We start from the raw sequence: 12901 nt of genomic DNA, 5'->3' as shown, positions 1-12901 counted from the left end.
AATGAAAATAAACCATCATCATCATCATCAACATCATCACGTGTAGTGCTCGGTCAGGACACACGCACGAATGAACCAAACGCTTCAGCCGCGTCCAGGAGCAGGAGGAGAAGGAGGACGCGAGAGGAGGAGACCGGAAGAGCTGCCAAAGACAAGCGGAGACAGGAGAAGGACAGGCTCAAAGAGGAGAAACTAGGAGAGCAGCAGAGGAGGAAAGAGGCGGCTGTGAGGGTCAGTCTGTTAAAACCCGAAAACCTCATCAAGAGCCTGACGCTTCAGATTCACGCAGGTCTCTTCTGCTCTCCTCTCCTATCAGACACGTCGCCATTCATTTTGTTTTAGTGTTAGCAGATATTTTAGCTTTCATTTTTGTATTTTACATTTTCAGTTGAATTTTTTTATGTGCTTTTGTCGTATTTATTAAAAAAAAAAAAAGATTTAGCTTATATTTAGTAATTTCACTACTTCAAATTAAATTTAAACTTATTAGGAATCTGTTGCCAAAGTAACATTTCGAATTGTGATTTTATTTTTTTTTTTACATTTTTCTTTTAGTGCATCAAACGATTTATTAAAAAATATTATGCAAAATATATGCAATGAGTATATTTATTATGCATTTATAAATGCACATACACTCACCTATATATTTCAGAAAATATGTTGTTTATATATTAAACATATATTTACATATTATAAATTAATTTAATTTTTTTTTTTAATTTAATTTTTTTGTATGTATTTATATTTACATGGTACACGCTCATATATTATTTAAAAAAACATTTTTTGGGTGCGATTGTGATTAATCATTTGATAGCACAATTTATTTTCAAATTTAAACAATTTAACAGAAACTATTACTATCTAACTATTATCTTTTTCCGCAACTTGATCTGTTTACCAAATCTACCAGTTGTCTGTACACCTTTAATGAGTTCTTGAGTTTTTTTTAGTGTGTTCTGTCCCAGTTTTTCCTTCATTAAACTAAACCTCGTCTCTCCAGCGTTGCTGCAGGATGCAGGCTGTGATGTCTTACTCGGGACTCTCAGTGGCTTGCAGTGGAGGAACCGTATAGAGAGTCAAGGTCTTCCCAACAGCATCAGCTGGACACGACCAGCCCTTCAGGTCACTCGTAACGGTGTCTGTCTTTGAGCTGCGTAGCGACGCTGTGATATTATTACTGTGGTGCCATCAGCAAGTTCATGTCTTAGAAAGTGTTTGCTCTTTATGCGCAGACTGAAGATGAAGCTAGAAATGGAGTTATTGAAGAAGATCAGGTCCTGATGGTCATCTCCCGTAATGAGTTTGAAGACATGGTGATGTCTCATAAAACAGTGACCAATCAGCCGGTCAGTCGTGAAAAACATATGTACATATTATAGTATTTATAACATAGTTTACTATGATTCATATTATATAATTACCATTAGGTGTACATTATTTTATTTGAATTCCGAATAACGTTATGCTAATATTAGTGTAGTTAAACTTTATGATCATATTAATTATAAATTAAATTTATATATATATATATATATATATATATATATATATATATTTTTTTAATATATTTATATTTATTTATTTATATATTTTATATATATATATATATATATATATATATATATATATTTTTTTTTTTATATATATATATATACAGTATATATACACACTAATATTAGCATAACGTTATTCGAATTCAAATCTAATAATGTATACCTTATGTTAATTATATAATAGATATTTATTTATATATATATATATATATATATATATATATATATATATATATATGCATATATAAATTAGGATACTTTAATATTTTATTACAATTAATATTAATTATAACATTTTGTATACATGTTAGTTACAATATTAATTGTTGTAAAATGTATAATAATAGGGATATATACATATATTTGTTTATTTAGTTTAAATAATTTATTATAATGTTGTTTTTTGGTCATTCCAGGCTCCTGAGGAGGCGGAGTCTCTGTTGCTTCATCTCTATAAATTCTTGAACAAGGAAACCTCAAGGAAATTCGTCACAATTCTAGTGATCAGTCGTCAGCAACGGTAAACAAATTCTCTCAAATCAGCCGTTTAATTTCTTAATAATTAGGCTATTGATTGGATATGTGTGTCCAGATCAGGATGCTGGGACCAAGATGATGACTTTCGCCTCAATCAGCATCATCTGGACACAGAAGGGGTCAGATAAAGCCGTCCTCACTTTTGTAATCCTTCAGTAATGTAAGCTTCCGGTAATCACGTCTTGTTTCTGTGACGGGCAGCTGCTGGTTCACCTCCAGCTCTACTCGAATGCCACGGTCAACTTCCTGTTCGGCTGGCAGGAAGTGACCGATCGTGTGGTTGCCGTTACCAAAGCTTTATCCAAGAAGCCTTACAGGTGAGTTTTTTTAACCATGCAAAAAATATATCATTCCGGGTTTACTTTTTCCCCTAGCATATTCTCTCTTGTAGAAATATAGGGATATAGGAAATATATATTTATGCTTCTTTTTTTTATTGTCATTAGAGGAATAGTTCACACATAAATGAAAGCCTGCTGAAATGTTCTCACCCTCAGACCGTCCGAGATGTAGACGAGTTTGATTCTCCGTCAGATTTGGAGAAGTGTAGCATTGCGTGACTTCCTCGCCGATGGATGCTCTGGAGTGAATGGGTGCCGTCAGAATGAGAGTCCAAAACGTCACGGTAACCCACAGCGCTCCCGTCCGCCGGGTTAACGTCCGAAGAAGCCACAAGTGGTGTGTTTGTAAGAAACAAATCCACCATTAAGTGCTAAAATATGAGCCCGTAATAAATGTAAAATTCAAATTCAAATTTTATTTGTCACATGCACATACATACATGGTACGACCGTCCAGTGTCTAAAAACTTAAGAAAGGAAAAAAGAAAAAGGAAGAAGAAAAAGTGCAGGCATTATAAATAAGAGATAAAAATGAAAAGGAATAGGAGACAACTTTTTAAGAAATATATAAGAGAAGAAAAATGTTTATATATATATATATATATATATATATATATATATATATATATATATATATATATATATATATATATATATATATATTATATATTTATTTATTTATATATATATATATATATATATATATATATATATATATATATATATATATATATATATATATATATATATATATATATTTTATTTTTATTTTTAAATTGTTCAATGTCTAACACCTTCTGGAGTGAAAAAGCTAATTTCTCACATAACTGTTTTAGTGTGTAATCAGTGCTCAGTCTGTGCAGATTTCTCTCCTAATACAGGCTTTTACGACGAAAAAAGCAATATTAAGGATATTATGTATTTGTATTCCAGGCCGTAGCAATGGATTAGCCTTAAAGTCTTCACAATGCATTTGTTTCTTTTGCCCTGGACAAGTGGAGTGTTGGAGTGTTGTTGAGCATCGTGTTGTTTTATACTCTCATTCTGACGGCACCCATTCACTGCAGAGCACTCGTTAAGTGACGTAAATCCTCTAAATCTGCGTGACCTGGCCCTTGAAGAAGACTCAGGTTGGCGATCTAACCGCTGTAGTGTCATTACCGCACGCAGAAGACGCTGCTCTTTTGCGTGTCGTCCTCAGGGCGCTGTGCGGCGACCCTGATCTGGGTTTCTGCCTGGACGGCTCGTGGTCGGCGGGTGTGCGGGTGGAGAGAGACGGCCGCGGTCTCGCTCAGGTCTGGACGCGTCAGATCCAGCAGCTGAACCGCGTCAGTCCGGCTCTGGCTAAAGCCGTGACGGGTGTCTATCCGTCTCCTTCCCTCCTGCTGCAGGTGACATCTGTGCAAGACTCGCACTGACATCAATTCAATCGTGCATTGCACACAAAATAACTGAAAATAGAGTGTTTGCTATCGTCCTTCTGCATTATTGACGCGCTGTTTAATGCTGTTAAGCTGCTTTGATGCAGTTTGTATTGTTAAAAGCACGATATGAAAAAAAACTGACTTGATTGTCTCTCTTTATACGCTCTCGCTCGCGTCGGCTCCGACAGGCCTATCAGGAGCTGCCGTCTGAGGAGGAGCGGCGCAGACTATTGGCTGATCTCGTGGTGGGGGCGGAGCCAAAGAGAGGCGTGTTGGTCCTGAGCTCGCTGGCCGCGTACATCGCCTCCTCACTTCCCAGAACCCTCATCTCCTGCTGGATTAAAGCCAGACGTTTGGGGGCGAAAAAACTAATTTTGCACTTTATCCGCAGTATGGAAGACTTTCTTCTATAAGTTTGTTCCTCAAATCATGGCATTCATTCTCCGTTATGAGCTTATAAACGGATCTGCCGTCAATACCTAATAAATAAACACTAATTAAACATTTTATAATATTTGTATTGATTATTTAAAACTGATGTTGGTGAATAATCAGGTTGGATTTTAATTATTTTAAATAGAAGATGAATTTCATTAATTGGCACTGATTCTTTGATAGGATTAGGCTTTTATTCAATTTTGCATTGCTACTTTTTTATTGCAAAATATAAAGCTATTGTAAGAAGTATGATTTCGGTTAGGTGCCAAGGCAACAATTTCTCATCATTTAAAGTACTAAAATTAAAAACAAAATAAAAATTCAAAATTCTATATAATTTTTTTTTATTATTTTTTATTATTATTTTTTTAAATATATATATATATATATACACATATATACACATATATTTTTAAAAATATATATGTTTTATTTATATTATTATTTTTACATTTTTAATATAATTTCTTTTTTATATACACATAATGATGAAAAAGCAATGAAATCCAATTCAACAAACCGTTTGGGATGAGTTATGATCAGAAGTTTAATATTGGTGAAACAACACACACACAAGAACATGCACTTATTATTTTTTTGTTGCTGTCGTCGTTTATTTATTTTTTACCTCAAAACAATTTAATCAGTAAGAAAACATGCAAAAGAGTACAAAACCATTCATTCATATATATATAGAGAGTATATAATAAAAGTATCTAATAAGAGCGTAAACGCGCTGTCCTCTGAAAATACACAATCTACAGTGTTTATCAGGTCAGATATGTATTTAGTTGTCTTGGCAGAGCCGTAGCTCTCTGATATTGAATTACGATATATATAATGTAATTAACGGTCTGATTGACAGGCTCAGATATTAATCTACTGCACTCGGCCTGTGCTGGTATAAATAGATGCCAGGAGGTCTCGTCTCTCGAGTAAATGGACTCAAACATACTGACAAACTACTGATGCCAACAATATTACAATAATACCGATACAAATTGTTTGGCATGCGTTGATCTACCTTAACATTTAAGATAAACCTTCTCAAGAAAAAAGGGTCACCTGACTAGAAACATTGGCACTGGAAATGAGAAATTTCAATCTTCAACCCCGTCCTGAACCCTGAATAAATGAATGAACTCATCGGAAACGGCTAATTGCTAAACGACAAAGACATTGATTCGCTGGATTCGTGAAGGTTGCGATTCACAACAAGTCCGGTGAATGCTTTCTGATAGTTTGGCAAGGGCTGAGGACGAGCGGCTAGAGCTGAATGCGTGTGTATTTAAGCCATAGCTCACCTAAGAATGACCATTACGTTATTTACCCACATGACTGGCTTTCTTCTGTAGGACACGAAACGAGGCTTTCCTCAAGAAAGAACGTAGGTCTCATACCTAGGGCTGCACAATTTGGGTTAAAAACAATGCGATGTTTGAAGAATTCAGCTGTGAAGTTTGAAAAATGTAAATGTGAAAAAATAAAAAATGTAATTCTTATGATAAAAATTGTGACTGTGGTTTAAAATGATATTTAAAAAAAAAAATGTAGGCCTGCACAATTTTGCCAAACATTATGAGATTATATTTATGACTTGTATATGACTATATTAATTTAAATTAATAATAATAATAATTATTATTATTATTATTGTTGTTGGTGTTAATGCTAAAATTATATTTTGAACAAAAATGTTCAGCGTATAAGTTATATAATTAATAATAATAATTAATTTAGAGTATAACTGCAAGATTACAATACTAATATATATATATATATATATATATATATATATATAATTTCCTAATGATTATTTTGGCATTAAAAAGCAAAGAGCTTTTTAGCAATCAACCAAAGTGCTTCTCTTTTAACAATACTTTTGCTAATATTTTTAATTAAACAGCGATCTTTGCAATTGTATAAAATCGCAGTCGTTTCACAATCTGGTTTAATCGTGCAGTCTCACTTAAATGAGTTTGAAACAACATGAGCGCAGGTAAACCGTGACCTTTGACCCGTGACGTAAACAGCGTGCGCGTCATGTCCAGCGGCAGCGTTTCCTCTGGTACATCTCCAGCTCTGCGGAGAAATCGCTCTCAGAGGCGGAGTCAGGCCAGAAGGAGGCGTGGCCTGGTGAAGAGTAGGAGGAGCACAGAATGCAAGAACCGGAGTGTTCCGGCTTGCACACGGAACTGGCGTCATTTCCCTTACAGCCGCCACTGCAAACAGATACCGGAGGGTCGCAGGAAACAGATCCGTTCTGAAATTTAGGGTCGGGAAGGTAATGGTGATCAGGGCTGGGGGCGGAGCCGCAGCAGAGGTCAGAAGGTGAGGAGGGATCAAGGTAACAGGTAAGATCCATTATGGAGACGCCATCGTGATAATGCGTATCATCCGGACAGGAAGTAGAATCAAGAGGCTCATCTTTACCGGGGTTGTCAGAGAAAGAACTACAAATGAAGACGCGTTCGCCGTCAGAGGGATCGTGGGAAGGAAAAGGGCTCGCGCTTTCATCGCAGTTCGCCGCCGCCGTCTGTTTGCGTGGCCTTGTCTTCCCCGCTGCGTGCGCAGGCGTCCGCGCAGCCGAGGCTCAGCACCCAGCCCAGCTGGTTAGACAGCAGCAGACGCAGGCCCGGCGGCAGAGGGAGCACCCGCAGAGCGTCTGCGCAGTTGGGCAGCATTTTGCGCAGCTGAGTGCAGCACAGGTACTGTAACGAGGTGGGAGCCGAATGCGAGCGGATCAGCTTCATGCTGCTCTTGGCCGTGGTCGAGCACACCATCGGATACAGACGCTTGTTCTGCAAGTGAGTGACTGCTATGCCTGACAGAACCCAAGACAGACAGACAGATAGACAGACAGATAGATAGATAGATAGACAGATAGATAGACAGATAGACAGAAGTTGGTGTTTCTGTAGGAAATACATAGATACGGGACAGAAGAGACGGTGTGTTTATGTCTTACCGATGAAGCGGCGGTTCTTGTAGAAGCTCAGGGTGCCGTGCCAGCTGTCCAGATGGACCCCGATTATAGACCCTTGACCGAATCGTGACGAGAAGTTAACCTTTGACCCCTTGTGGTGTAGGTGACCTGAACCACGATAAATATAGGATTAAAAAAAAAAAAAAACACACACGAACAATGAAAAATGTAGGGTTTTGTAAAAGGGCCTTTTCTGTTCACCAAGGTTGCCTTTATTTAATTAAAAACATCGCTAAAATTGTGAAATATTATTGCAGTTTCGAATAATTATTTTCTATCTGTATATACAGTGAAATGTAATTTATTCCTGTGATCGAATTTGACTTTTCCGCTTCGTTGCTTCGTTACTCTTCGCTTCTAGCGTGCTGATCTGCTGCTCGGTCGGTTTTTTTCTGCTTCATGCGTTTGTGAGGCTTTTTATTTCTTAGGATCCTCTGATGAACAGAAAGGTTAAAAGCGCAGCATTTATTTGAAAGAGAACCTTCGGTGACATCAGAAATCAGTTCACTTCACTTTATTGCATGGCACTACTTTAAAAAACGTATTGCATCCTCGCTAAATAAAACTAGTCTTTTCTTACTGAATCTAGCCGGTTCATTCATTTTTAAAGACCAGCGGTCCCCGTTTTCTCCACAGAATGCAGGGGTCGTGTGACCTCTGACCTCACCTGTGTAGGACAGACCCCAGCTGTCCTCATCCGTGCCCAGCAGGCTGCAGAAGCTGTGTTTGAACTGATCCAGGTTCACTTCCGACGTCCCGACGCCAACCATCTGGACACACGAAATACACATTTGAGGTCTGTCCGTCTTATCCGGACATACTGCCGGCGCCGTGGGGCAGTCTCTGCGTCTCACCATATCCGTGCCGTAGACGGGAGAGGTCATCTTGATCTCCCAGAAGTGCTGCCCGTCGCTGAGAGGCTTGGCTCCCCGGACGGCGGCGGTTCCACAGCTGTACTCCGAGTGGAAGATCACCCTCCGCTTTGAGCAGCTCAGAGACACAGAGGACGATTTGCTCTCCTCGTCCCAAACCCAGTCACATCCTGAACACAGCGACAAACACCAGGAACCGTGAGATCTAAACTCCACTCATTTTTTTGGTGTTTAAGTGCAGTATTTTCCTCCGTACTGTAGCTGATTGTATATAAGTAGGCGCACTCGTTTTATTAGGGGATGTTTTTCTTAATCGTTTAATTAAAGAATTCTCATTCGGAATAATGTCGTATTTTTGGTTCACTCTGACTATAATATTTTAACCTTAATAATATTAAATGTTTGCGTTTCTAATGTCTACTTGTAGTAGCTTTGCGAAAGAAATGAACAGATACAGGTTTTGACTGTGCTCGGTCCATCTGTGTTTAGCTTTCCGATTTTATTTACGCTAACCTTGCAGACAGAAGTCTGCTCGCCGGCTCAAAATTGTATTTATTTGATTAAAAAAATTGTAAAAAAAAATTATATTGTGAAATATATGTGCAGTTGGTAGTCTCTTCTGCTCATCAAGGCTGCATTTATTTGATTAAAAAATTTAAAAAAAAAATTATATTGTGAAATATATGAGCAGCTGGTAGTCTCTTCTGCTCATCAAGGCTGCATTTATTTGATTAAAAAATGTAAAAAATATTATATTGTGAAATATATGAGCAGTTGGTAGTCTCTTTTGCTCATCAAAGCTGCATTTATTTGATTAAGAAATTAAAAATAAATTATATTGTGAAATATATGTGCAGTTGGTAGTCTCTTTTGCTCATCAAAGCTGCATTTATTTGATTAAAAAATGTAAAATAAATTATATTGTGAAATATATGTGCAGTCGGTAGTCTCTTCTGCTCATTAAGGCTGCATTTATTTGATTAAAAATATAAAAAATATATTTAACATAAAGTATATAACATACTAAAATTATAAAATATTATTACATTTAAAATGATTATTTTCTATTTAAATATACTGTAAAATGTAATTTATTCCTGGGATCAAAGCTGAATTTTCAGCACCACTGCACCAGTCACATGATCATTCTTACATGCTGTTCTTGATATAAGGCTTCTTTTGTGACACTGTAAAGGCCTAGGCTGTCCTTTCCAATTTAATACGTCCCCGCTGAATAAAATGAAAACCCGTGCATGCCGAGGTGGGCTGAATGTAATGAGCCTGACCCTGTTCTTCCTCTCCGCAGGTGCAGCTGAGGGTGTACGGGCTGATCTGGGCGTCTGAGCTGAGCTCTGTCTGAGCCGGACACTGGCAGAAGGACTCTCCCGTCACGGGCACCACCGGCGGCAGCTCGGCAGGAACACACACCGTCACCGGCTCGTACCCTGTAGAGCTGCCCTCCGACTGCCCGCGCAAAAACAGACCAAAACAACGAATGAAGGCCTCCTTGTTACAAGTACAGAGCAATATTAATTAGCTTGCTTATTATATGATTAGGGCCGCTTGCATAATTTATTAACGTAAAATTAAGTGGTAAAAAAAATTCCGTAAGGAAACACGATCCGTGTTTTTATATCTTTGTGTGTGAGAAGCTGATTTAAAGCGGCGCAGCACATGCTCTGATTGGCTGGACGCCCGGGTAATGTAAAACTAGTGCTAGTTAGCTCAAAATAACCTGACGGAAATAAGCAGAGCTGGTGAAGACGGAGTAAGTCCTGCTCACCTGTGATCCCGCAGCCGGCTTCTCCTCTGGGTCGAGGGTCGTGAGGGGCGTGGCTTCCGTCTCCTGGACATTCTCACTGACAACATACTTGTTCCAAGACATTCCTGAACAACAACAGAATGGGGCTGTTATTTCTTCAGTCCTGCTGTCTATCTGTCTATTTCTTCTTGTTGATCCTTCTTTCTGTCTGTCTATCTATCCATCCATCTGTCTGTCTATTTTTTCATTTATCTGTCTATCCATCTGTCTGTCTGTCTGTATAAACATGGAACACATATCCATGTCTATCTATCAGTCTGTCTGAGTCTCTGTCTATCTTTCTGACTGTCTATTTCTTCAGTCCTTCTGTCTGTCTGTTTGTCTATCTATCCATCAGTCTCTCTCTATCTATCTAGCCATCTATATGTATATCTATCTGTTTGTCTCCATCCATCTATCTATCTATCTATATCTATCCATCCATCCATCTGTCTACCCATCAGTCTGTCTATCTCTCTCTATCTATCTGTATGTCTAGCTATCCATCTGAATGTCTATCTATCTATCTATCTATCTATCTATCTATCTATCTATCATCCATCTATCTATCCATCTCTGTTTATCTCTGTCTGTCTCTATCTATCCATCTGTCTACCCATCAGTCTGTCTATCTCTCTCTATCTATCTATCTACCCATCAGTCTGTCTATCTATCTATCTATCTCTGTCTATCTATCTATCTGTCTGTCTATCTATCTATCTATCTGTCTGTCTGTCTGTCTATCTATCTGTCTGTATGTCTGTCTGTCTATCTATCTATCTATATGTCTGTCTGTCTATCTGTCTGTCTGTCTGTCTATTTGTATGTCTGTCTGTATATCTGTCTGTCTGTCTGTCTGTCTGTCTATCTGTATATCTGTCTGTCTGTCTGTCTATTTGTATGTCTGTCTGTATATCTGTCTGTCTGTCTGTCTGTATGTCTGTCTGTCTATCTATCTGTCTTTGCCAGTAGCGCCGCAGCTGATCTGTAGTTTTGTCAGCATCACTTCCTGTATCTGCTGACTCACAGATGTCAGGCTTTGCCATGAACTTGTTTTGCACCGACAGACCGCCTCGGCTGACACTGTACCCTACTTCTGATTGCTCCATATGCCACGGCCGGCAATCCGAGACTCCAGTCTCACATGCTTCATGTGATCTGCCCAGATCGCTGCGATGTTTACACTGTAAGGGCTTTCAAAAAACAGCCCACAAGGGTGAAGAAACCTTAAAAAGCGTCAGCAGAGCAGACAACGCTCTTTTATGCATGCGCTCTCATTGCACGTTCATTCTTCAACGAAAGCGTTTAAATGATTGCAGGATACAATGCAACCCAGAGTGTGCGAGTGTGTAATGGGATTAAAAGACTTTATTGATTCTGTCCTAATGTGTACGCGACACAGCCAGGTGTTCGCTAATTGAAGTGTCCAAAACGAGAAGCGTGGCCTGGATACCTCCACCGCCCCGGACCTGACCGACTGGCCCGTCTTATGCCCTTCTCGGAAATCTAATGTTGCAATAAGTTTGCATTACGCTGACATGAGCACATTTCAGCATATTCATAACAAACAAGATTGAGTAAAAGTCACGCGGTTAGGAGAAGCACAACACAAAGACCTCATGTAGTCGAGAATGCATGCTATTTATACGATAATTGGCAAAATGCATAAAATATAATTCAAATATACCATATCGCATGACGCTTATACGTATTCATAGCAATAAAACTTGTTACATATCACTGATAGTAAGGCCGCACATTTATTTAAACGTGAAACATATTTAAAAACTATATAAACAAATTCCCTAAACCTCTGACGTGAACAAAAAGTTGATTGTGCTAATTATAATGACGCTTATTAACTTGTATTGCTAATGTACATACACTAAACATTATCACAACGTAATAAAATTAATATAATAAAAAATAAAATAATTAAATATGATTATAACATCAACTTTTATAATAATAATTATCATTATTACTAAATGAATTGATTTCTGAACGCGTTAGCGAGTTAAACATCTTTTCAAACAACACCATTAAGCTAGAGGTATTATAATAAATCGCTATTATTACTATACCGATAGGATTGTTGTACGGATATATTAACAGGATAACGTGTTTACATTTTTAACTGCACCAAGAGTCATTTCACAAAATGGACTTTCAGAAATCACTACGCTCCCAACACAACTTTTTCTTTTGCTAAAATGAAGGCATAACTAACGCGTGAACTGACATACCTTATTACGCTTTCGTGGTTTATTTGTCTCTGCTTTAGACGCGCGTTTCCATCAGGAGCTGCTGTAAGGGATCTAGCTGCTGCGTGTTAGTTCGCTGACCTACATCTACACACACCAAACACACAACCCCGGGCAGCCGTACTACGGAAAAGGCGCGGTTAATGAATATTAATCAGGTCACGCAGCCGTTGCTCGGCAACCTTCCAGCAGCGTCCGGTGAACGCGTTAATTAATATTCATGAGCCGAAGTGTCATTGGCTAGCGCCCGCTTCCCTCGTCCCCTTCTCAGCCAATCGGTTACGCGCGTCTTTTTACGTAGTTCATATTAATTTGGTGACGCCTTCGCCATAGTAGCGCTCGTAATTTAGCAGACGGAACGGGTCGATCTGTCTATCATCCTCATTAAAGGCCGCTTTAAGGATCAGCCAGCGCTGGCTTTCCGTCAACTTTACCTCAGACGACAATTTATCTGACCTGCAGACCAACATGCAAGCGTCAGTGACGTGATAAAGTTAAGGCCTACAAAACAATAATCGTGTGGATTAAAGAAAAAAACATTTCTTCACAGATGCTTAAATTGTGCATTATTTCATTTAAAAATATATGGAGCGATAATAATAATAATGAATATAAATATTATAATTATATTTATTAATCACCCGTACATATTAATAGAGGCGCGGCTAAGTCGGCGTAA

General features: G+C 38.3%; 1 protein-coding gene, 1 pseudogene and 3 gene segments (V, D, J or C); 3 read left to right on the top strand and 2 right to left on the bottom strand.

Annotated features, from left to right (window-relative positions):
* LOC122329683 overlaps positions 1-4370 on the top strand; it is a 4624-nt pseudogene extending 254 nt beyond the window's left edge.
* LOC122329698 overlaps positions 1-12901 on the top strand; it is a 610329-nt gene that overhangs the window by 186584 nt on the left and 410844 nt on the right.
* LOC122329697 overlaps positions 1-12901 on the top strand; it is a 601685-nt gene that overhangs the window by 184166 nt on the left and 404618 nt on the right.
* Positions 1-12901, bottom strand: part of LOC122329696 — a 603783-nt gene that overhangs the window by 188782 nt on the left and 402100 nt on the right.
* Positions 4822-12355, bottom strand: spsb3b (splA/ryanodine receptor domain and SOCS box containing 3b). The gene is made up of 7 exons (XM_043226154.1): positions 12205-12355; positions 9941-10044; positions 9444-9621; positions 8140-8327; positions 7953-8055; positions 7268-7393; positions 4822-7123 (listed from the first exon to the last, which is right to left on the bottom strand). Exons 2-7 carry the CDS (start codon positions 10040-10042, stop codon positions 6813-6815), a joined length of 1008 nt encoding a protein of 335 aa, XP_043082089.1. The 5' UTR covers positions 10043-10044; positions 12205-12355; the 3' UTR covers positions 4822-6812.

The sequence above is a fragment of the Puntigrus tetrazona genome, chromosome 24 (genome assembly GCF_018831695.1).
Source record: "Puntigrus tetrazona isolate hp1 chromosome 24, ASM1883169v1, whole genome shotgun sequence".
Classification (NCBI taxonomy): domain Eukaryota; kingdom Metazoa; phylum Chordata; class Actinopteri; order Cypriniformes; family Cyprinidae; genus Puntigrus; species Puntigrus tetrazona.
The sequence above is the reverse complement of the archived record's forward strand: the minus strand, read 5'-3'. Positions and strand labels throughout refer to the sequence as shown.